This window comes from Cnephaeus nilssonii, assembly GCF_951640355.1.
Source record: "Cnephaeus nilssonii genome assembly, chromosome: 19".
NCBI lineage: Eukaryota > Metazoa > Chordata > Mammalia > Chiroptera > Vespertilionidae > Cnephaeus > Cnephaeus nilssonii.
The window spans coordinates 30,483,648-30,508,829 of NC_137090.1; the positions used below are offsets into that span (position 1 = coordinate 30,483,648).

General features: G+C 47.3%; 2 protein-coding genes across 6 annotated transcripts in view; both read right to left on the reverse strand.

The window, feature by feature from the left end:
• Window positions 1-33: 33 nt before the first annotated feature.
• RNF135 (ring finger protein 135) lies at window positions 34-14,353 on the reverse strand. Its single transcript, XM_079796888.1, has 5 exons — window positions 13,934-14,353; window positions 9,973-10,116; window positions 6,844-7,006; window positions 4,038-4,115; window positions 34-3,057 (listed from the first exon to the last, which is right to left on the reverse strand). The coding sequence occupies exons 1-5, from the start codon at window positions 14,291-14,293 to the stop codon at window positions 2,528-2,530; spliced, it is 1,275 nt and encodes a 424-aa protein (XP_079653014.1). The 5' UTR covers window positions 14,294-14,353; the 3' UTR covers window positions 34-2,527.
• A 3,426-nt stretch (window positions 14,354-17,779) lies between these two features.
• The window catches only part of ADAP2 (ArfGAP with dual PH domains 2), a 28,424-nt gene continuing 21,021 nt past the window's right edge, over window positions 17,780-25,182 (reverse strand). The window contains exons 8-10 of one of the 5 annotated variants that reach the window (XM_079798585.1): window positions 24,276-24,353; window positions 22,895-23,123; window positions 17,780-20,911 (exon numbers count right to left, since the gene is read on the reverse strand). In XM_079798585.1, the coding sequence (XP_079654711.1) occupies window positions 20,877-20,911; window positions 22,895-23,123; window positions 24,276-24,353 (342 nt within the window). In that variant the 3' untranslated portion in view covers window positions 17,780-20,876. The remainder of the gene's footprint in view (window positions 20,912-22,894; window positions 23,124-24,275; window positions 24,354-25,182) is intronic. The other 4 variants (XM_079798584.1, XM_079798587.1, XM_079798583.1 and 1 more) reach the window with 4 other exon arrangements.

Consider the following 25,182-nt stretch of genomic DNA (forward strand, 5'->3'; position numbering starts at 1 on the left):
CCAAATAAACAAGGTTTAAGTGTATGTGGGCCACAAAAAAGCAAAAGCTTCTATTTTCATAGAAACGTAGGTTTATTTCAATAGTGACATGCTGAATACAAAGGGCTGATATAATGAGTAATCATTAACATAAAATAAGAGAACATTTAAATAAATATTAATATTTTTCTTAAACATTAACTTACCAGACACTGAATAACTGCACAAATGAATAAGCGTAACGCAAACAAACCTATTTTTCTTGTTCTCCGAAAGCAAAATATTTCCTGCTGCGCACACCAAACAAGTCAGTCCAAGACTAATGACGTGGCAATCAGCTGCTAAAATATTTGCCGCTGGTATTAGTGGAGAGAAATGGTGCACCTGCGCGTAAGGCGCATAGGGAAATGAATGCAATATGATTATACTGTAGTAATCAGTCATTAGCGAACATTGTAGTTCGTTATTAATAATTATGTATAACAGGATATTGCCAAAATTAAGCTATGAAATTTTTATTAAAACGTTATTTTACATACCATTATATTGGCTGGGCTGCAAAAATATTCGTTGTGGGCTGCATGCGGCCCACAGGCCGCGAGTTTGACATGCTTGCACTAAAGGCTCCCATAGTTTCCACCGTATCATTGTTCTCACCAGACTTAGTTCATTTTCAGCTGAAGAATCACTTCCATTTGGCCACCTTTAAGTCGGTCTTCTAATTTTCTAACATCTGGCTTTGCTTTAACCATATCCAGCTTCTCATTTGTTATTTCTTCTGTGTACTTCCTATACACTGCACTTTTAGATTTGCTCAAGAACATCAAGAATCTTTGTGTACAATATTCTTAGCCTCTCATGTGGACCCTCACATGCAGCCCATCCCGGAAGGCCGGTAGCCTTCTTCAGCAAGCCCGCCACGACAGCACCGATGAGCCAAGTACCAGTACTTTTAATCTAAGTGTGTCCTCTTGCCATAGTTGCTTCTCCACCTGTTATCAGTAAGCCCTCAGCGGGGCCCCTTAGCAGCTGAGCTACTGAGTGCTTATCAACAACAGATGAGATAATGACATCCTGACACAACTTCCGTCATTCTTCTATATCAAAACAACTTCCCTCCTTTTAAAAAAAAATTTTTTTAATATTTTTATTGATTTCAGAGAGGAAGGGAGAGGGAGATAGAAACATCAATGATGAGAGAGGATCATTGATCGGCTGCCTCCTGCACCCGCCCCCTACTGGGGATGGAGCCCGAAACCTAGGCATGTGCCCTGACCAAGAAATGTACCTTGATCTCCTGGATCATAGGTCAACCCTCAACCACTGACCACACCGGTTGGGCAAAACAACTTCCCTTCTAAAATATTTTCTTGTCTTTGCATAAACAGGATTAAAACAGCTTCACTTAAGTCATAAACAAATGGATTTAAAATCATATCAAACCAATACTCAGCAGAAACCGAAGCCCTCAGTCTGACAACCCAGGAGAATCTAAATGTGGCCAACAACCTGTGAGCTTGAAAGCAGGTCCTTCCCCAATCGGGTCTCAGATGACAACAAGCCCCAGCTGACACCCTGACTGCAGCTTATGAGACGCTGAAGCGGAGGCCTCAGCTATGTTGTGCCCTGACTCCTCACTCACAGAGACTGAGACAACAAATGTGTGTTGTTTGAAACCACTACATTTGTGGTAATATTTCACAGAGAGTCATAACCACCCTAGGTTTTTCCCTTGTGTTTGGGGTGTCCCTTAAAACCACTCTCAGGCCATGACTGGTTTGGCTCAGTGGATAGAGCCTGCAGACTGAAAGGTCCCAGGTTCGATTCCTGTCAAGGGCATGTACCTTGGTTGCGGGCACATCCCCAGTAGGGGGTGTGCAGGAGGCAGTTGATTGATGTTTCTCTCTCATCAATGTTTCTAACTCTCTCTCCCTCTCCCTTCCTCTCTGTAAAAAAATCAATAAAATATTTTTTTTAAAAAAAACATTCTCAGATTCAGTGATTCACTAGGACTGTCAGAACTCAGCAGAACTGTTATACTCATGGTTACAGTTTATGACATTGAAAATATACATATTAAAATCAGTAGTAAAAAGAAGGCACATAGGGCAGCAGCCAGGAGACACCAATTATCCTCTCCCAGTGGAGTCCTATGGACAATTCTCAATTCTCCCAGCAATGACGTGTGACAATGTGCAAGGAGTATTGTCAACCAGGGAAAGGCACCCAAGCCTTGGTATCCAGGTCTTTCAGTGAAGGCCGGTCAGGCAGACAGGCCTCCCCAACCAGGTGGCTGACCTTAGTCTCCAGCCTCTCCCGAGGTCAAGCTGAGGATACCTCCTGGCCCAAGGCCCCCAGGTGAACGAAGACACTCTTATCAGCCAGGATATTCCAAAGGATTAGAGATTGCGTTCCAGGTGCCAATAAGGGCCCTTTCTTTCTTTCTCTGGACTGTGCAGAGTTAAGCCTTCACTGCACACCCCTTAACTTCGGGAGTGGGATTCTTGAAGGCAGAGAAAGAGGACAGGAAACCAACGTGTTTTAACCTTTATGCCTTTACTGGCCTTATGGTCAGAGAGTTCCCGGGATGTAAACCATAGAGCCAGAAGGCAGGGTGCAGGGGCGAGGAGGCGGAGACTGGGCACTCGCCCAGAAGTTTCTCCTGATTAGCCACTGAATAGAAGGCAAGCTTCCCCCGCTCAAGGTCCAGCCAGACGCCCACCACCCTAGGTTTTTCTGCGCCGAGGACAGTTTCCTTGACCATGTGCCACATCGAGAGCTGGCTGGTCCCCTTCCACTCTACGCACCAGGAGTCCCTGGTCCTTCCCAGGATCTGGTCTCGGCTCATCCCCGAGGAAGCCACGCCGATCGCCCAGTGACTGCACTGCTGAGTGTCCACTTCCCAGTACTGCTGCCCAGAAGAGAAGGCTTGGGAGCATAAGACCTGGCAGGTCGTAAACCTGTCGTGACTCCAGGCATAAAGCTGTGGGATATGAGATACAGTCACCTTCCTGCGATCCTCCGACACCTCCAGGCTACAGGAAAGGCTCCCCAGGTCAAAGGTTGGACTGATAGCCCCTGAAGAAGAAGAAGAAGAAAAAAAAAAGAACATAACCAGCCAGCTCTGACTGTCCATGCTCAGAGGTCCTCAAAGAGCAAAAAGCAGCTTTGTATCTTTGGGTGTGATAAAGTTTTACTCAGACTGGCATTAATATAGGTATGTCAAACACCTGCTGCTCTCTGTACTAGTACATACCCCTGATGCTTGCTAACAATACCCCTTTCCCTGCTTAACCTCTACTTACCATGAACCTTCTTTCGGGAAGCCCTCCCTGAATCCCACCCAGCCAAAAGGCACCTCTTGCTTTGCCCCATACCCCCCGCCCCCGTGTTTTAGCTGTTCTCTAATGTACCATCTTCTACCTGCAGCACAGTGACATGACCACGGTTGTCTATCTCTCTCTAGTTATATATAAGCTTCCTTATTAAGTATCAAGTCTTATTCATTTTGTATATTTTATACTGTGTCCTACTGAGTAAACAGATGTGAACACGTACATAGCATTCCTACTCTAGGCACACATTTAAACACATTCACTCATCTAACCCTTATGACAATCCCTGGAAGGAAGTAGGACTATTATTATCTCCATCTTACAGATGAGGGATCTGGGGTTCTGGGAGGTTACCTAACTTGTCCAAGATCACAGAGCTAGTGAGCAGGAGCTTGGCGTCAAACCCAAGCAGTCTGGGTCCAGGATCCGTGCTCTCAGTGACTGCTCCAGCCTGGGACTCATCGGATGGGGGAATGGGCAGTTGGCTGCCTATGGTGGTCCCAGCATGGATGCCCACAGGTTGCCTGGGCTCCGAGTGATCATGGGTCTGGGTTAGCCTGGAATTTGGGAGCTTTTCATTCCCTTGGTCTTTGTAATCAGCTCCCCATGGGAAGGGCTCGTGGGAGGTGGGAGGCCTAGCAGCAAGGAGATGGACACAGCATCCTCTCCCAGCTCCCCCCTGCAGCCTGCCGAACGCAAGTTTTAAGCAGACCACATACTTACATTGAACAAACCTGGATGCATGGAGGCTCTGGTCAGTCCGTGGGCATGAGGAGGAAGACAGACCTTCCGAGGGTTTAACTAATAATCAAAAAAATTGGGAGGCGGGGAAAAAGTCTCATTTAAAAAAGGCAAGTAGAAGGTATCTAAGCATCATGATCAGAGCAATGGCTTGTCTTCCTCAGCAGCAGCAGCACATTTAGCGTCAGGGCTTGACCAGGCAGTGCAGCCAGCTCAGGTACGTCCAGCCCCATGTTCTCACTAGGCCTTTTCCCACTGTTTCCTCCCTGAACACTAAACTCGTTGCAGGCTCCTTGTTCATCTCTATGTTCTAAGAACCAAGCCTCATGTCAGGTATACAGGAAGTGCTCAATGCATATTTAGCAAATAAATTAACAAATACAGTTCCAGGCGATAACAGTGCTCTGACATCCAGAATATCCACGAACCCCATTATCAATGCTTTATTTTTATTTTATTTTTTAATATTTTTATTGATTTCAGAGAGGAACAGAGAGGGAGAGATAGAAACATCAATGATGAGAGAGAATCATTGATCGGCTGCCGCCTGCATGCCCTACACTGGGGATCAAGCTTGCAACCTGGACATGTGCCCTGACCGGGAATCAAACCAAGACCTCCTGGTTCATAGGTTGATGGTCAACCACTGAGCCACACTGGCCGGGCTCAATGCTTTAAATTGTTATAAAAACTGGGAAACGTGCGTTGGTGTGAGATTCATTTCAACTCACTGACACCTCTTACTTCCCTCTCAATGCACTAAAGTTTAATTGTTAACTTAAAGCTACTGCGTGCTTCCAATGCCCACACAGTAGGTAGAAGAAGAGAAAGTAAAGAAATGTCACAGTGCGAACTATGAAGGCAAAATCTTCCCCCATTTGTATCTTTTTGTTGTTGTTGTTGTTAATCCCACCCAAGGATATTTTTCCATTGATTATTAGAGAGAGTGGAAGGGAGGGGGAGAGACAGAGAGAGAGAGAAACATTGATTGGTTGCCTCCAGCACACACCCCTACCAGGGCCGGGGATCAAGCCGGCCACCAAGGTATGCGCCCTTGACCAAAATCGAATCTGGGACCCTTCGGTCTGCAGGCTGACGCTCTATCCACTGAGCCAAGCTGGCTAGGGCCAGGCCTTTTCTTTTTTAAAACGTAGCCAGGGTCCCTTGGGAATATAAAATAATAATATGGCACTATTCTGTTTAAGTAAAATTGTTCTGCATAAGATGTGATTTCCATGGCAGCACGTGGAGTACTCACAGAGGGCCAAAGGAAATCATTGTGAGGAGCCAGTCAAATTGCTTGGCAACTGTTAAAGCATTGACTTGAAGAACACTTTCTATTGTCTTTAAAACAATCCTGTGACGTCCTGGCTGTTTTGGCTCAGTGGATAGAGCGTCAGCTTGTGGACTGAAGGGTCCCAGGTTCAATTCCTGATCAAGGGCACATGCCTGGGTTGTGGGCTTGGTCCCCAGTAAGGGGCATCCAGGAGGCAGCCGATCTGATTCTCTCTCATCATTGATGTTTCTGTCTCTCTCTCTCCCTCTCCCTTCCTCTCTTTGAAATAAATTTTTAAAAATATGTATTTTTTTTTAAATCCTGTGATAACTTCAGGGAATGATGTTCCAGGATATGGAGGTATATCAGATCCTTTGCTTTAAAAATGTGCTGGACTGGTCCAAATAGTCAAAAACAACATAATCACAAAGAAATAACTATATCGTACTTGCTAAGGCATACTTAAATGTTATAAGTTGAATTTTTAAAGAATACTATAAGATGTATACTTAATTCCTCAAAAACTTAAAACAGAATTACCGTATGATCCAGCAATTCCACTTCTGGGCATATAGTCACAAGAACTGAAAGCAGGATCTTGAAGAGACATTTGCACACCCATGTTCAGAGCTGTATTATTCACAATAGCCAAGAGGTGGGAGCAACCCAGTGTCCATTGTTGGTTAAATGGATAAACAAAATGTGCTATATTCATACAATGGAATATTATTCAGCCTTAAGAAGGAAGAAAATTCTGACACGTGCTACAACACAGATGACCCCTGACAACATTATACGAAGTGAAACAAGCCAGTCACAAAAAGACAATAGCTGTGTGACTCCACTTATATCTGGTACCTAGAGCAATCAAACTCATAGAAACTGAAAGTGGAATGTGGGGTGGGAAGTTACTGTTTAAACAATATAGAGTTTCAGTTTTGCAAAATTAAGAAGATCTGGAGCTTGGTTGTACAACGAAGTCATTGTACTTAACACTACTGAACTGTATGCTTGAAAGTGGTTAAGATGGTGGATTTATGGAAATGAACCTGCCACCTCAGCCTGTGCCCTGATCGGGAACCGAACCTGCAACATTTCGGTGCACGGGATGACGCTCAACCACCTGAGCCACACTGGCCAGGACATAAAGTTGCATGTTTTATTAAGTAAAGGCATTTACTAGTTAAAAATTAAAAGCGGCCTATTTCTGAATCATCTCAGATAGATAACACAGATGAATGGCAAGCCAGCAAAACCTGGTCCCGATAGATGTACAGGTCTTAGAAAATGAGTTTCTATCTCACCAAGGGCCCGTGTTACATTACAACTCCAGTCACTTCCAAAGACACAGCCAGCCACAAAAGACCTCAGCCCATTCTCTCCTCACATACACCACAGTGAGGATGCAGTGGGGCCCTGGGGTCATAGCCCCAGACAACAAAGCCATGGAACACTCTGCCACTCCCCCCAACTTCCGTGGTTAATCCTCCTCTCCAAGTAAAATCAACTCACCCTGCCTTTGTTCTTCACGCGGCTCTTTCCCCGTGAAGTTTTCTTGCAATTTCCCCCGGATGTCTTCTAGGTCATGCAGAATGTCTCTCATTTTTTCCTCAGCTTTGTTGGAAGTCGCTAGCTTTGGAGAAGTCAAGGAATGGTCCACCCCACCAGAAAAAGCCTATTGATGAAGCATTAAAAAAAAAAAAGAAAAGAAAAGAAAAGAAAGTCTCCCAGGAATGCATCAAATAGTATACTCCAGTTTTGCAACCCGTCTATAATTTTCTACTTACCTCCTAACGAGTTTTTTAAAACATAATTAGGGCCTCAAAATACACACCTTGAAAATAATCTGGAGTAATACATAGTACAGCGAAAATATTAAAGAGTGGTGGGGTGATGGGTGATTCTCACTTATTTTCTTTAAACTGCTATGTGTTTTCTAGTCTTTTTGTACAATAAATATCAATTTCTTCAGTAACACTAAAACAAGTCAAAAGTTGTTAGGCCCAATAAATAATACAGATAGCCACTGAGATACGCCACACAGGCTAGGATAATCTACCCCAGACTGCTATCATATCATATATCTTCTCACCCAGGCCCAGCTCTCTGGGGCCTGCAACACATGCTCACGGATTTTCTTTAACTTCAGGCCCTATGAGTCCCCAACACAGCCTCCCATCCGCTACTTCCCACCTACAGCACCAGACTTTCCTTGCCAACCTTGCATAAGCCATTGCCCACCTTTTTCACCAATTGTAACAGTAGCAGGCATCACTTACTGAGTACCTTCCACTGCTCATCTCTAATTTGCATAACAACCTCCCAAGGTAGGTTTATTATCCCCACTTTGCAAAAGAAGAAACTAACGTTCATGAAGTTTAGCTAAAATTTGCCATAGTTCATTGTCTTGCCCTACATTTTCTCATTGCTAAAGCACTTTTTTTTAATACATGATCCCTTTTAATCCCATCCAAATAATGAGGCTGCCGGCCTCATTATTCCTATTTTACAGATAGAAACCTGAGATTCAGAAAGATGAAATGACTTGCCCAAGCTCATAATACTAATGTTACATCCCTAAAGTCCCACTTATTCACTCATTCAGTGGGAAGTGTCTAGCACTGTGCCAGGCCTGGGGATACAAGGGTGAACAAAAGAACAAAAGCCATCAAGGTCTCCACCCTCATGACGCTTAGCGTCCAGTGCCAGAGAAGAGGGACGACAGACATGAATAAATTGTGGCTGTGCTAACAGCTACACATGAAAGTTACATGGAATCATGAGAGAGCGCCTCCAATAGGAGGGTGTGACCTGTTCGAGGAAAGCAGTGAAGGATTTTCCAAGAAAGTGATGATCTGCTTGGAGTCTGAAGGATGAGCAGGCATTACCTAGGTGACAGGGCGAAAGAAGAACATTCCATGGAGTGCACCCTGTGGTGGGGAAAAGTGTGACAACATCCTAGCCCAGTGGTCGGCAAACTCATTAGTCAACAGCCAAATATCAACAGTACAACGATTGAAATTTCTTTTGAGAGCCCAATTTTTTAAACTTAAACTTCTTCTAACGCCACTTCTTCAAAATAGACTCACAGTTAGTGGTATTTTGTGGAAGAGCCACACTCAAAGGGCCAAAGAGCCACATGTGGCTCGCGAGCCGCAGTTTGCCGACCACGGCCCTGGAGGGACAGATGTGGGCCAGCGGCTGGGACCTGAAGCGCCAAGAAGAGCTGGGTGAAATGAGATGGGAGAGGCAGGCAGGGACAGAATCCTGGAGGCTCTTGTTGGTTCTGTGAGGATGAATCCTGCACAACAGATGCCATTGGAGTGTTTTAAGCGTTTGTTCGAGTTACATGATCAGATTTGCATTTGAGAGGGTCACTCTGATGACCCCTAGGACAGCAGACTAGAGGGCATAGAGTGGAGCAATTAGGAGGCTACTGTAGCAATCCAGGCAAGACGTGATCATAAGCTTGGATTAGAGAAGTCTCAAAGGAGCTCAGGAGTAATGAATAGAGGCCGGCTGGCGTGGCTCAGTGGTTGAGCGTTGACCTATGAACCAGGAGATCATGGTTCGATTCCCGGTGAGGACAAATGAATGCCCAGTGTAGGGTGTGCAGGAGGCAGCCGATCAATGATTCCCTCTCATCATTGATGTTTCTGTCTCTCTCTCTCTCTCTCTCTCCCTCTCCTTTCCTCTCTGAAATACATAAAAATATATTTGAAAAATTAAAAAAGGAAAGAGTAGTAAAACAGTGCCAAAAATAAATTAATTAATTAATTAATTAATTAAAATAAAGAATAACAGTGCCAGTCAGATGGGGAATTCCCTCTGAGGAACAGTTTGGGGCATGTGAAGTGTCAGGTGCCTTTGTGATACTAAGAGGAGACTATGAGACGGAAGATACCAGCCTAGAGCTCAGAGAAGTGCCGGGCCGGAGCTATGTTTGTGCTAATTAAAGCCATGGGTGTGGGGAAGAGAAAGGGACCCACGGATGAGCCTTGAGGAATCCCAACATTTCACTGCTAAGCCGAGGAGAGGGAGCCTGCAAAACAGGCTGGAAAGGAGCAGCCAGAGAGAAACGGGAAGGCTCGTGGGCAGAAGCTGAGGGAAAGGAAAGCTTCAAGGACGAAGGTGTGGTCACTTGTGCCAAAGGCTATTGAACGGCGTGGCTCAGTGCTTGAGCATTGACCTAGGTACCTGGAGATCACAGTTCGATTCCCGGTCAGGGCACATGCCGGTGTTGCAGGCGCAATCCTCAGTGTGGGGCGTGCAGGAGGCAGCCAATCAATGATTCTCTCTCATCGCTGATGTTTCTACCTCTCTCTCCCTCTCCCTTTCTCTCTGAAATCAATAAAAATATAGTTATTTAAAAAAAAAAGATGAGGACTAACTGTCTGCAGGATTTACATAGAGGCCACTGGTGATCTCAGAGCTGGTTAGGTGGGGTGAAAAGGATGGAACCTAGGCCCCTTGAAGCTTCCCTATCACACCTCCTGGTCTCCCTGTTTGGTAGTCCAGCGAAGGGTAAAAGGCAGAGACTTACTGCATCCTTCACCTGAAAATACGTTCACGCTGCCCCAGACGGGAGCTATTCCCGCCCCTGCCTCCTGCCACACCCTTTCCTCTCCCCACGGAGCCTACCATGCCCAGGACGTTCAGTTTGTTCTGCGGCCCAGATTCTGGAAGGTGCCTCTGGTTCTGAAGGCTCCTGACAATGTCTACAAGCCGTTCCACCAGCTCTGCCAGCTCCCGACCAGCTTCTGGGATGCTCTTCGGTGCCGCCGCCTTTAAAAGAGCAAAGCAGAACCCAAAGCTGGACCCAGGAATCAGCTCTAAATAGAGTGTGAAGCCTGGATAAAGGAACAGGCAAGGAAGCGGCGAAAACATTCAGAGGACAAGAAGGGAGACTCCCAAACCTTCTCCATGTCCTTTTCCCTTACGGATCGTCCTGTGGCCACAATAGGAAAGCGGAGTCCATCCATGGGATGGAGGGGGAGGGGGCATGGGAGTAAAGTGTGAAGGGAAGCCTAGGGGTCATTATGAGCCGGGGAAGTCAGAGAAGACATGGGTGTGAGCCTGGCAGGGTCGGTGGCAGCTGATAAAGTGAGTGGTGCAGGGGAAGGCAAGTGGCTCGGGCTTAAGCTCCTCTCTTGCCTCTGATTCATCCTATGTCCTGACCAGGCTTTTCAGAAATGAAAGTGACATCCCTCCTTCTCTTCCATAGGGAAAAAGACCTACCTAGCTGTTCACTGTGAAAGGACCTTGAAGACTTGAGTGATGTACAGATGAAAGCTTTTCTGTTTGTTGATTGGCATCTTTAACATTACAAAAAACACTCAGCCCGGCCAGCGTGGCTCAGTGGTTGAGTGTTGACCTATGAACCAGGAGGTCACGGTTTGATTCCCGGTCAGGACACATACCCGGGTTGTGGGTTCAGTCCCCAGTGTGGGGCGTGACGGAGGCAGCCGATCAATGACTCTCTCTCATCCCTGATGTTTCTATTTCTCTCTCCCTCTCCTTTCCTCTCTGAAAGCAATAAAAATATATATTTTTAAAAAACATTCAGAATAGAGTGCTAAACAACTCCACTTAAAGAGCTTACTGTGCTCAGCTGCCTAGCTGGGAGTGGGAGTAAGCTTTGCAGCCAACATATTTTGGCAACAACCTCACGACCTGATGCCAGTCACCAGAGGCAGCCTGGGCACAGACCACAATGGAGAACTCCGCATCACCTCCAAAAGGGGTGGTCCTACAGAGAGTCACAGAAACATAAGGCATTCATCACTCAACTGTCAATCAAACAGAGTTTTTTATAACTTTGTTTTGACATTTGTCATATTTTAAATTTTTCGGGAGCCTCAAAAGCCGGGATTGACCCAGGGCCTTTTTCATCTCTTAAACAGCCCTGATGTCCCTCAAAATAGCATGTGTTTTGGCAGTTATCAGCAGGCTACTTTAGAGAGGGAGGTGACTGACCCCTGCTAACACTGTTTGCTCTTAAAGGTCCAGGCCCCACTCCTAAATATTCAAGAAGCAGGAACTCTGTAGGGGAGATCTTATCCAGGCACCTGAGCAAATTAAAGACTTTAAAAATAAGTGCATTGCTTTTTCTATCCATAAGAGAAATACACACTTATTGTGGCGAATTTAAAAAATGCACAGAATGAAAAAGGAGAAATGTTTTCAATCATCTAATATCCTACCATCCAGACAATCATTTTAATTTAAAAGCCAATGGAAAGGATATTCAATCACTATAAATTACATTAACAAAGAGTTTTAAGAAGCTGTGGGATAATGCTGTATTTATCATCTAAAAATAGAGAACAGGCTTTATTCATAATTGGGAAAAAATGGAAGCAACCTATAGTCCATCAAAAGGTGAATGGAGCCCTGACTGGTTTGGCTCAGTGGATAGAGCGTCAGCCTGCAGACTGAAAGGTCCCAGGTTCGATTCCGGTCAAGGGCATGTACCTTGGTTGTGGGCACATCCCCAGTAAGGAGGTGTGCAGGAGGCAGCTGATCGATGTTTCTCTCTCATCGATGTTTCTAACTCTCTATCCCTCTTCCTTCCTCTCTGTAAAAAATCAATAAAATATATATATTTTAAAAAGGTGAATGGATAAACTGTGGTACATCCATGCAATGAAATATTATTGAGCAATAAAAAAAAATGAGCTATCAAGCACAAACCTTAATTTTGCTTTGTGAAAGAAGCCAGTCTGAAAAGGCTAGATACTGTATGATTCCAACTATATGACATTCTGAAAAAGGCAAAGAGATGGTAAAAAGGTCAGCAGCTGCCCAAGATTGGCTCAGGGATACAAACAGGAGGAGCACAGGGGATGCTCCGGGCAATAACACTGCATGGAAACCATAACTGTAGATTCATGACCTCAGACATTTATCAAAAGCCATTGAACTGTACATCACGAAGAGTGAACCCTAATGTAAACTGCGGACTTTAGTAAATAACAAAGTATTAATATTGGTTCATCAATTATGACAAATGTACCACATTAATACAAATTGTTAATAATTGCAGAAACTGTGAGGGGAACTTCCTGTACTATCTGCTCAATTTTCTGTAAACCTAGAACTGCTCTAAAAAATAATGTCTATTAATTCATTAAAAAAAAAAAAAAGACATAACCTGGTTATACAACAAGACCTCAGCTCTGTTTAAAAGGACTTCAGAGAAAACCAAAAGGGTGGCGTGGGCAGCTCCAAGCTCTCACCCCACCCCTCACACAGAAACATCGAAAAACAAGCAGAAACTGTCAGAACTCTGGAAAACACTGTTTCTAAGAACAGCAACCGGGCGTAGCTCAGTGGTTGAGCATTGACCTATGAACCCAGGAAGTCCTGGTTCGATTCCTGGGTTGCTGGCTCTATCCCCAGTGGGGGATATGCAGGAGGCAGCCAATCAGTGATTCTCTCCCATCATTGATGTTTCTATCTCTCTCTTCCTCTCTGAAATCAATTTAAAAAAAAAAAAATTTTTTTTTTTAAAAGAGCAACCTGGCAGTAGAAAAGCATTGTGGTGTTTTTACTAGTTCTTATCCTTGCCCCACTCCCCACTGGCTCGGTAACAATATTCAAGATTCCTAGCATGGGGCTCTGGTCCTGTTCTGGAAAAGCAGCACACGCCTTATTCACAAACTGTCATGTATGTCTGTTCTAACCGGGCTGCCGGCTGCCCCAAAAACGGCATAGGGTACTCATCTTTGTTTCACCTGACTCGGAGCTCAGGCCAAAAGGGCAGTGGGCATGGCTCACAGATGCTGCGAGCTGAACTACAACTTGCAAATGTCTGGGGCCAAAGATTATGGTTGAAACACCTCAGTGCCAGAAGCAAAAGCTGGGGGAACTGGACCCCTCCTACTTTGAAAATAGACACTTGCACACCAACGTTCACTACAACATCACTTACAATAGCCAAAAGGTGGAAACGATCCAAATGTGCATGGATTTTTTAAAATGTGGCATATACATACAAGGGAAGGCTAAGAGGAATGAAGTCTGGGCACATGGTACAACATGAACAAACCTTGAAAACATGATGGTGAGTGAAGGAAGCTAGACACAAAGGGACAGGTACTGCAGGATTCCACTTATGTGAAATATCTAGAGTAGGCAAAATCACGGAGACAGTAAGTAGGTTAGAGGGTACCAGAGGCTGGAGCGGGGAGCGAATGAGAAGTTAATGCTTGGTGGGCAGAGCTTCTGTTTGTGGTGATGAAAAAGTTCTGGAAATAGATAGTGGTGACGGCTGCACAACATTGTAAAAATAACTAAAGCACCTAAGTTATACACTTAAAAATGGTTAACCTGGCAAGTTTTGTATAGACAAAAACATTTTTAGAGAGACAGAATGTGGAAAGACTGGAAAGAAATGGAATTCTATGCCAAGAAGTTCGCAGCGAGGTTGAAAGGATTTCAGATTTGAATTTTTTTCCCTGCTTCTTCATATTTTTCTAAAACTTTCCAAAGAGCAGGTTCTACTTTTATATGGAGAAAAGAAAAAGTGAAAATAGAAAGGATGAGGGAGGAAGCGCCAAGGAGAGGGGGCCGGATGGAAGCCAGGGTCCCGCCACCCTACCCGGGGTTGTGCGGCGCGGCGCGGGGGTCCGGGGACCGGCCGGGGGGCGGGCCTGGGGGCGGGGGGCGGGGTCCCGGCCGGGGCGCCCTCCAGCTCGCCCACCGCGCGGCTGTACTTGTCCGCCAGGTCCTGCAGAAGCGTGTTCTTCCGCAGCCGCAGCGGCTGCGCCGCGCCCTCGCGGCAGGTGGGGCAGGACCAGCGACGCCCCGCGCCCCACAGGCCCTGCAGGCAGTCCCGGCAGAAGCTGTGGCCGCAGGGCAGCGTGACGGGCCAGGCCAGCAGCCCCTGGCAGATGATGCAGCCCAGGTCGTCCTCCGCCAGCCACACGGGCACCGTCAGGCCGTCGTCCAGGCTCGCCATGGTCCCCGGCCGCTGCCCGGAAGCAGGGCCACACCGGGGACGCCCGCCCGCTGCGACGTCTCCTCCGGCTCCTCCCTCGCCCTTCCTCGCCCCTCCTCTCGCGGCCTCCTCCTCGCCCCTCCTCTCGCTGCCTCCTCCCCTCCCGGTGGCGCTCCGCGCTTCGGTCCCGTCTCCGCTCCTGCTAGGAGCTGGCTCGCAGCACGCACCGCTCAGCCCGCGGCGCCCTGTGTGCAGAGCTGGCTCACACCGCAGCTCCTGCGCTGGGAAACCAGCTCGTCCCAAACCGCTAGGAGCCCGCTGATGCCCCAAAGATTCCCTCCAGCTTGTTGTCCTCCCGGTAAAATGCAACCCCGACAGCTTTGGGGAAAAGAGGATTCGATTCCAGACTCTGAAAAGAATGTGTCCACTAGGTGTCACCCAGCCCCTTAAGAATCAGTAAGGAATTGCCAGCGCACAAGGTTAGGAAAACAGTATGTACTGTACAGTAAGTGGCATACTTTAAAAATACAAGTGTAGGCCTGGAGAGTATTATGCTAAGCGATATGAGCCAGTCAGAGAAAGACAAGTATCGAATGATCTCACTCATATGTGGAATCTAACGAACAAGATAAACTGATGAACAAAATAGATCTAGAGACATGGAAGCATGGAACAGATTGTAGAATCTCAGAGGGAAGGCGGGGGTGGGAAGAGATCAACCAAAGGACTTGTATGCATATGTGAATAACCAACCCCTGGACACAGATAATCGGGTGCTGAAGGCCTGGGGCGGGGGCGGGGAGGGGGTGAGCTGGAGGGAGTCTATGGGGTGAAAGGGGGACATATGTAATACTTTCAACAATAAAGATTTAATTTAAGAAAAATACCAGTGTTTCGGCTCCCCACCCAGAGAGTCTTATTTCATTGTCTGGGATGGAGCCCGGCACTGGTATTTTTCTCACACACACACACACACACACACACACACACACACACACACACGATAAGTCAAACGTGCAAAGCTGAGTGGCTAAAAATCGCTCGTACAAGACAGGATTGTGCCGCTGTCTCCTTACTGCCCTCTGCTGGCTGAAAGCACATTACCCAACAGGCATCCTGGCGAAAGTACTAGTAAGTCTGTTTTCTTGCAGCTTGCACACCTGGTTCCAGGGGGGGCTTGCTTTCTTCCTCCTCTCTTATGCCAGTCCTAAGCGCATTACAACCAGAAATCGTTGGAGCTGGAAGAGCATCAAATCCTCTCCAAAGACCCAGAGGCAAAGGAACTTCCAGGCTTGAGTGGCAGAGACCAGAACCCACCTCCCTATGATCTGTTGAAATGAATTAATACTGTCTTATATTTTACCCCTGTCTTACATGGTCTCAAAGTAGGTACCAGATAATACAAATTTGTGGCTATTTCCTCATAGTTGTGGGGTGTTTTGTTGTGTGTGTTTTTTTTTGGGGGGGGGGGATGAAAGAATTCATTCTGAGAGTTGAGAGAGATGCAGAGAGAAAGTTTACTTTACTGTCCCGGAAGGGAAAGGCCAGTGCATTGCTATTCAATACAAGGCAAGAAACAAAAAGTGGCTGCCCCTTTTAAAGCCTTGGCTACAGTTGCTAGGTGATAAGGAAGGAAAGAGGATTTGGGGGCTGAAATTGAGCAGATATGGGGGGGTTGTCTTTGAAAAGTTTGCTTTTTTTAGGAGATCGTCAGCTGTTCTAAAGAGGGGTCTTATCAGTATTTTTCCCGAGCCTGTAAAACATGTGTAAAAGTTATGAAGAGTTCAAAAGAGGCTTGTTTGAAGAGGGTGGGGTAGGGGGAACTTTCTACTAACTAGAGACTTCTTGATGCACATTATCCCTGAGTTGTAAAAATAGCAGGGAGGAGGAGTATGCAAAAATGTAGCCTTGAGAGTAACTTATCTTGTCTTGCAGCTTGAACAGAGGGGCTGTTCGAATCAGAGGAGCTAACAATCTTGGGATTTAAGAACTAGGTACTTCTCACAAGTTGTAGAAGGCTACAGCAAAGAAAAAGAAAGGCCTATTTTTCTGTCCTTACATTTCCAATACTGGAAATTGCCGGTCATAGTTAATAAAATATATCGTTTAGTGCTGTTCATGAAAGTTTCCAACTCTTTCCCTTTCTAGGCACCTGGTAGGATTGGCACTTCCCTGGCCCACTTGAAACACACAGAAATACCACTTAACTTCTCATCGGCTTAAAAAGCTAGTGAGTATCATTGTATCTTTCTGCCAGCTGCTCTGACTATGGAGATGAAGCCGGCGTGTGGTGGCCTGAGTCTCTAAGTGGCTAAGATGAGCAGACACCCTGCCAACCCACACTAGGGCGTGGAGTAAAGGAAAGAAATAAACTCGGGATATGTTAACTGAGGTTTAGGGGGTGCTTGTTGCTGCAGCAGAACCTAGCCTACCCTGACAGATGAATAGTTGACCTTTGAGCAACCATAAACTCTGTCCTCTATTTTTCCATCAGTGAGACTGCAGGTTTCCATCAGAGTCTTAGTGACCCTCTGAGGCACTCACAGGGGCCTGCCCTGAAGTGAACATCTAAACAATGAAAAACTCACCCTTGCTTTCTAGGGGACACTTCCCTCAGTTTCGTCCTGCTTCGGGTGATTTCCCAGGGCCTTCGGATGATTGTTGTGTCATAGTCTGTACAGAGTTTCTAGTTGTCACCTGTGGAATGGTTGCTCTGAATTAGCTACTCCACCACTGGGCAGCAGACCCTCCTCCAGGCTAACCTGTGCTTACTCCTTGCCTTCACCCACGACCTGTGCTCCCGCCGTAGTTGACCATTTGAAGTTTCCAGAACAGGCCATGTTCTCCCTTATCTGTGGGCCTTTGTACACACACTTCTTCTTCCTCCTTCCCCCACCCTAACCCAAGTATCTTCTCTTCATTCTTTAGGACTCAGCATAAATATACCTCTTTATTAGGCAGAACTGGCTCAAGTAAAAGAAACTTCCTTGTTCTAACAAGTCAAAAGGGAGAAGAGGATTTAATGTAAGAGTACGGAGGAATTGTCGGGGAATCCAATGGCCGAGATCCAGCCAGGCCTTAGAAACCAACTAAAACCAGGCACTCCCTTTCCTTGGGACTTTATCTCCATCCCTTGTGTCTGTTCTCTGCCCTTCTGAGGGGCTTCTAAGAATCCACATTTCTCTCAAGTAGCTTGTTACTATTTCTCTTTCTTCGCTGCTAGACCATAGGTTCCTTGAGGGCAGAACTGTGCCTTTATTTTTCCATCCTTAGAACTTAGCAGAATACAACCAACAGAGCTTACGGGGGGGGGGGGGGGACGGGGAGAGGGCAGCGGGGGGGGGGGGGGGGGAGGCAGACAAGTAACCTGACCCTTGATATACAACCCAGCAGGTATTGAAAGAGGCGTCTTCAAGGTGTTTTAGGAGCCAGAGGAGGAAGCAGCCTCTTCTCCATTGGGCAGTCAGGAAGATGCAGAAATGACACCTGGCTGCTGCTGCTTGTCCTCTGATGGGGGGGGGGGGGGGTCCCCCAAAGGAAAATACCACAAAAAGCAGAGAATCTCTTTAAGAGCCTCCCAACCCTCTAGGTCTCCAGCGAAATGAAGAGGGAACACCCAGTGTCTTTCTACACATCCCATGAAGGGACAAATCATAAAGCAGACGCCTTGGTGGCCGACTTCCGCCTCATTCCAGCCATTCCAGCTTTCCTCCATTCTCTCTCCCATCTTCGGGTCGGGGAACATTTTCTTGCCTCAGCCTAGAGCCGTGGTCGGCAAACTGCGGCTGGCGAGCCACATGCGGCTCTTTGGCCCCTTGAGTGTGGCTCTTCCACAAAATACCACATGTGGGCGCGCACGTACAGTGCGATTGAAACTTCGTGGCCCATGCGCAGAAGTCGGTTTTCGGCTCTCAAAAGAAATTTCAATCGTTGTACTGTTGATATTTGGCTCTGTTGACTAATGAGTTTGCCGACCACTGGCCTAGAGGGTTTTCCTCACCCTCCTCCTTTTGACTCACCTCTCAAGAGCTTTAAGGTTTCAACTTCCACATCACCTTTTGGGAGAAGGAGGAGGCTCCCCACTCCCCCTCCGTTAGGGTAAACCAACCCCATTGCCACGTGCTCCCAGAGCAGCCTGTCCTTCCTCGTTCTCGGCCTGCCCTGTGGAAAGGTGGCCTCCAGTAGCCTGTGATTGGTGACAGTAGGGACCACGTCATCTGGTTCCTGCGTATGCCCAGGGCATGGCACAGAGCCTGGCACCTTGGAGGTGCTCAGAAATACTTGCTGCTTCCATTGAATTTCGATAGCTAGTACCATTTCCTCATTTGAATGGGGAAAACGGAGGCACAGAGGTGGGGAGGGAGACCTGACACGTGGGTTGCTGGCTCTCTGCCCTGGGCTCCTGGTGGAGCTGTCTGCCTGGCTGCCGTCTTTCCTTCCAGGGCTGTGATGAGCAATGCGGACATCGTTTCTTTGTATTACCTAGGTTTTTACGTCCTCTAAAATGTGCACAAAGATGGAACATTGTTGATTCATGAAGAGAAAACACTATTTTTAGCAGTGAAAAGTGGATTTTTTTTTTTAATGTTTTAAAACAACCACTTCGTTGTGTGTCGTTCCATATTCCAAAAGGTTGCCGGGTTGGTTAGATTCCCAGTCAGAGTACATGCCCGGGTTTCCTGCTGGATCCCCAGGAGGGGACGTGTAGGAAGCAGCCAATTGATCTTCTTCTCTCTCTTCCTTCCTCTCTCTCTAAAGTTGATAAAAACAGATTTTTTTAAAATTTTCCCCTAAGCTTTTAATTTGAACATCGTTTTATTGATTTTAGAGAGAGAAGAAGGGAGGGGGATAAGCAGATAAAAACATTGATGAGAGAGAAACATGGGAATCTGGTGACCTCTTGATTCATGGCTCAATGCTCAACCACTGCGGCACACTGGCTGCGCAGAACACTCACATCCATAGAAAGTTTGCATGAATAGGGCAATACAAACCTATCTATACTTCATCTACATCAGCAATTTTCAACCCATGTGCCACAAAAAAAATCTAAAACATGCAATACCTGACTATTTGGTCAGGGGCACTGACCTCTTTTCCCTTAGCTAGTCAAATAAAAAAATGACAACAGCCAACACAGTAATAGTCATCCGATGTGAATGAATCAAAATTATACCTTGTTTTGGTCAGATCAGTAAAAAGTATAATATGTGGGGGGGTTTTAATTGATATTTTTTGAGAGAGAGAGAGGGAGGAAGGGAGAAGGAGAGAAACATCAATGTGAGAGTGAAACATCAATCCTCTACCTTCTGCACACACCCTACTGGGGATCAAGCCCACAACCCAGGCACGTGCCCTGACTGGGAATTGAACTGGCAACTTCTCGGTGCCCATGATGACGTCTAACCAACTGAGCCACACCAGCTGGGACACAAAGAGTAATACATGTTTTGGTGTGTCACAGAATTTTAGTAATTAGCGTATGTGTGCCGAAAGATGAAAAAGGTTGAAAAATGCTGATCTAGCCCTGACCGGTTTGGCTCAGTGGATAGAGCGTCAGCCTGTGGACTGAAGGGTCCAGGGTTCGATTCCAGTCAAGGGCATGTACCTTGGTTGCGGGCACATCCCCAGTAGGGGATGTGCAGGAAGCAGTTGATCCATGTTTCTCTCTCATCGATGTTTCTAGCTCTCTATCCCTCCCCCTTCCTCTCTGTAAAAAATCAATAAAATATATATTTAAAATAAAATAAAATCATTAAAAAAAAGAAAAATGCTGATCTAGATTCATCAGTTGCTAACATTTACACATCAGCTCTCTCTGTCTCTCTCCCCAGATATATTATATATATGTATATGTGTGTGTGTGTGTGTGTGTGTGTGTGTGTGTGTGTATAATGCTCCGTCTTCTTCCATATGTATAGTATATATATGTATATATGTATATACTCTACATATACATGTACACATGGTTATTTTTTGCTGTGTCAGTTGTAGACTGAAAATTGTTATATTTTACTCCTGGCCACATCAATGCATATCCCCTAAGAACAAGAGCATTCTCCTATGCAAATACAACATCATTATCACAGTCTCATAATACTGTTGGCTAATACACATCCATATTCAAATTTATGTCCTTTATGCTGTTTTTTTAAAAATCCAAGGATCCAATCAAGAATCACACATTGCCTGGCGTTGCTCTCTAGTCGCCTGTAACTAGAACAGTTTGCACACTACCTTGTCTGTCACGATGTTGACATTGAGGAGTCCAGGCCAGCTGTTTTACAGAATAGACTTGTCTATGTCCTCATGGTTGAGTCAGATTAAACTGTTTTGGGGCAAGCATGCCACTTGAGTGATGCTGTGGGTGCCTTCCCATTGCAGTGCCTTCACTGGAGATGTCCTGGGCCTTAAGACCGGGCAGTGGTGAGGCCCAGGGAGCTGGTGGGTAAAGGCCAAAGCTGTAGTCTTGGCAGAGTTCACTGCCAGTGATGGCTGCCAACTCCGGGGCACTCCTGCTGGGTAACCAAGGCCGAGCTGAGAACGTCTCCTTCCCACCAACACCTCCCATGGCCCGTGGCCAGACAGTTCCTTGGCCAGCGGGTCACCTGCTGCTGTGGCCACTCTCTCTTGATACAGCTGCAAGGGGGGAAAAAGAGGGATGAGGTCATGCCCATGCCCATGCAGTCCTACAGGCCGGAAGGAACAGCGCAGGGCAGGGGGAACCAGAATTTTAAAAAAGGGCCGGAGCCCTAGCCAGTTTGGCTCAGGATAGAGCATCGGCCTGTGGATTGAAGGGTCCCAGGTTCGATTCCGGTCAAGGGCACATGCCCAGGTTTCGGGCTCGATCCCCAGTGTGGGGCGTGTGGGAGGCAGCTAGCTGATCAATGATTCTCTCTCATCAGTGATGTTTCTATCTCTCTCTCCCTCTCTTCCTCTCTGAAATCAATAAAAAATATATATACTTTTTTAAAAAAAGGTAAGAGACAGAGGGGACAGGCACCCCAGAGAAGAAGAGAAAAGCAGAGAGCGAGAACCACAGAAACGGACACGCAGACACACAGGCCACGGGGACAAGAAAGCACCCACTGAGGTGCTTCCCTGACCACTTTGGAGTCTGTCTCAGAGGCACTTTGGCTCAGAGCGTTTGGAAAGTGAAGCGAGTTTGTGTTTACACTGGTCAGACTCAAAGGGCACAAGGGTTTCTCCCAAGGGGCCATATGGGGTCCCTTTCTCAGTCTGTACTTTTCCAAACACAGAACTTCTCCTTGGGCCCCAGAAGCCAGGCCCTGGGCCAGAAGTTCCTGCTCTAGCTCAGAACATCCCCCCTTTATTCACAGGGCTGCTGGCAGACAGGAAGCCTACCTGTGACACCTCTGGGGTGAGGGGGCAGCAGGAGAAGGGCAGACAGAAGGGAGGGCCCAGAGGAAGGACACTAAAAACAGCCTTCGCTCTGTGAGTGGGGAGGAATCCCAAATCCTGGGAGCTGGGCCCTGGCCGGGTGGCTCAGTTGGTTAGCGCGTCATCCCAATAGGCCAAGGTTGCCGGTTCGATCCCCAGTCAGGGCACATATAAGAATCAACCTATGGCCTAACCAGTTTGGCTCAGTGGATAGAGCATCAGCCTGCGGACTGAAGGGTCCTGGGTTCAATTCCGGTCAGGGGCATGTACCTTGGTTGTGGGCACATCCCTAGTAGGGGGTGTGCAGGAGACGGCTGATCGATGTTTCTCTCTCATCGATGTTTCTGGCTCTCTCTCCCTCTCCCTTCCTCTCTGTAAAAAATCAATAAAATATATATATTTTAATGCAATTTTAATCTTGATCACCAGTTCATATGTGTGGTATATATATATATATATATATATATATATATATATATATTATTGATTTTTTACAGAGAGGAAGAGAGAGGGATAGAGAGTTAGAAACATCGATGAGAGAGAAACATCTATCAGCTGCCTCCTGCACACCCCCTACTGGGGATGTGCCCGCAACCAAGGTACATGCCCTTGACCGGAATCGAACCTGGGACCCTTCAGTCCGCAGGCCGACGCTCTATCCACTAAGCCAAACCGGTTAGGGCAATAAAATATATATTTATTTTTTTTTTAAAAAAGAATCAACCTATGAATGCATGAATATGTGGAACAACAAATGGATGTTCCTCTCTCTCTTTCTCTCTCTCCCTCCCTCAATAAATAAAATCAAAAAATTAAAAAGAAAACCCTGGGAGCTGCCCCAAGGTGTGACCTTCGCTGATAATAACAGGCCAGGCTTTTCTCACGAGGAAAGGGACTTAGGGAAGGGAGCTGGCAGAAGAGAGAGGCCGCTGGGCCCCTGGACTCAGCACAGGCGAGAAGGGGACCTAACCGGGTTCTGCCAGGACCAAACTCCAGATGCTACTGGGGAAGGGCGCCTGGAGGAGGGACTTAGCGTGGACAGAGCGGGCTGCTGGGAATCCTGTCCCCTGTCTGTTCTTTCCTTTAGCAGGAAGAGAATAGAAAAAGCGCAGTCAGGAGCCATGACCTCGGCCTCAGGGCTCAGAGCCGACCCACGTGAAGAAGCCACTTCCTGCCCTCTGCCTTTGGCCAAAAGCACAGTCCCCAGGCCCTGCATCTTACTGAGGAGGTTGAAGGATGTCAAGGGACGGGAGAGCACGTCCCGGAAACTCTCCAGCCACTCGCCCTGCTCCTTCTCGCTGGGGCAGGTGAAGAGGAACCTGCGCTCAGGGGTGACGATGGTGAGGCCCGCTTTCCAGCGGTTTCCTTGGACGTCCTTGGGCAGGCCTTCGGACACCTCGTACCCCTGCTCCCGGCTCCCGAGAAACACCTGGCCCAGGTCAAAGGCGTCCTGGAAATAGAGGCCACAGGGTCATCAGAGGTCACACCTGGGGCACAGGGGCACCTGCAGCCGTGACAGCCCCCAAACTCTATTTTAGAAAGAGGCGGTGGGCATGTCTCTCCTGGGGATTTTTGCGAGGCGGGACCCAGAGTCTGAAAGGCTGAAACTGTAAGAGAAATCACACACATCATCTGTTCAAATGATGTTTAGTATCGCTCAGTTGGTTAGAGCACTGTCCTGACACACCAAGGTTCCAGGTTTGATCCCCGGTCAGGGCACATACAAGAATGCGTAAGTAAATGGAACAAATCAATATTTCTCTCCTTTCTCTCTCTCTCTCTCTCTCTCTCTCTCTCTCTCTCTCTCTCTCTCTCTCTCTCCCCCCCCCCCTTCCTCTTTCTCTAAAATCAATTTTTTAAAAAAGTCTTTAAGAAGATTAATTTTTAAAAAATTATACTTAGCCCTGACCGGTTTGTCTCAGTGGATAGAGCATCGGCCTGCGGACTGAGGGGTCCCAGGTTCGATTCCAGTCAAGGGCATGTACCTTGGTTGCAGGCACATCCCCAGTTGGAGGTGTGCAGGAGGCAGCTGATTGATGTTTCTAACTCGCTATCTCTCTCCCTTCCTCTCTCCATGTAAAAAAATCAATAAAATATATTTAAAAAATAAAAACAGTATTTATGGAGCGCTAAGCACCAGGCACGCCAGTGCTTTACAGATGGTGCCTCATGCAATCCTCATGGCAACCTCTCAGGAAGGCACTGCTAGTAAGCCTATTTTCCGGAGGAGGAAACTGAGTTACTGAGAGCTAAGTACTCTGTCCAGGGCCACTACTAAAAGTAGGAGGGCCGAAACCGGAGCCCAGACAGCTGAGTTCTAGAGCCCACACTCCTAATCACTGCACCTCCCAGCCTTCTGGTCACAAATGGGCCCTGGACCTGAGAGGACGAAAAACACCCTATTTGCCTGCGTTGGCAGCATTTTGGATCCACATAAGGGACTTCCTGCGGGTGAGGGGGGGTAGCTTCATGCAGAGATGACTAAGACACAAGCCAAGGTGGAGCTGTGACCTCGGCTGGGTGCTCCAGCCTGTAGCCTCCCCACCAGCACTGACCCGCCTCCATCTGGGGTGTACTGGGAAGGGCCGGCAGTGGCTCTTACCAGTGGGTTCTTGTAATAGAGCAGCCTCCGCTCCTGGGCATCCAGGGCAAACCACCTTTTCTTGAAAGGTTCTCTCTGCTGCAAAAGAGGGAACCTTGTGCCAGGTGGGCCGCGCCGGGGACGCACAGAGGTCAGAGGGCCAGGCTGGACTAGGCCACGGGAGCCGGCCAGTCCCTGCTCCACAGTCACCCAGTGCCTCTCCCTGAGGCCCTGGAGCTCTGAAGGCTGTGCCCACCTCCCCAGCCCTGCCAGCGTCACCCTGCTGCCTGCAGGTGCGGCTGTGAGTTGGAAGAGGCGCTTTCCTCTTCCTCGGGCTGTGGACAAGAAGTCTCAGAGAAAGGAAGCTGAGGAAAATCAGAAATGGCTACTGCTCAGCAATGCCGTGAGCCCTGGCCTTGGCCAAAGCCTAACCTGGGTCAGGGGACGGGGGCAAGAAGCACGGGCTGGTGAAATAAAGCTGCGGGCTGTGCCCCGGCTGCTGAAAGAAGGGAACACGCCCAACCGGCGTGGCTCAGGGTTGAGTGTCCACCTAGGAACCAGGAGGTCGCGGTTCGATTCCTGGTCGGGGGCTTGGTCAGGGCTTGACTCCCAGTGAGAGGCGTGCAGGAGGCAGCCAATCAATGCTTCTCTCTCATCCTTGATGTTTCTATCTCTCTCTCCCTCTCCCTTCCTCCCTCAAACCAATATAATCAATTTAAAAAATTATCTTTAAAAAAGAAGGAAACAAAGTGTGCAACCCTTGGACTAGCTCTCAAGCTGATTGAGGCTTCCTTTCACACTGATTCCTTAACACCTTTCCCAGTAGGTTGTTTGTTTGTTTGTTTGTTTGTTTGTTTGTTTTTAACATATTTTTATTGATTTCTGAGAGGAAGGGAGAGGGAGAGAGATAGAAACATCAATGATGAGA

Coding starts and splice junctions, on each gene's coding strand:
- RNF135 (XM_079796888.1), bottom strand. CDS start 14,293: ATGGCGAGCCTGGACGACGGCCTGACGGTGCCCGTGTGGCTGGCGGAG. Junction 10,117..13,933: donor GCCGCGCCGCACAACCCCGG/GTAGGGTGGCGG, acceptor GCTCTTTTAAAG/GCGGCGGCACCGAAGAGCAT. Junction 4,116..6,843: donor GCGTGAAGAACAAAGGCAGG/GTGAGTTGATTT, acceptor TTTGATTATTAG/TTAAACCCTCGGAAGGTCTG.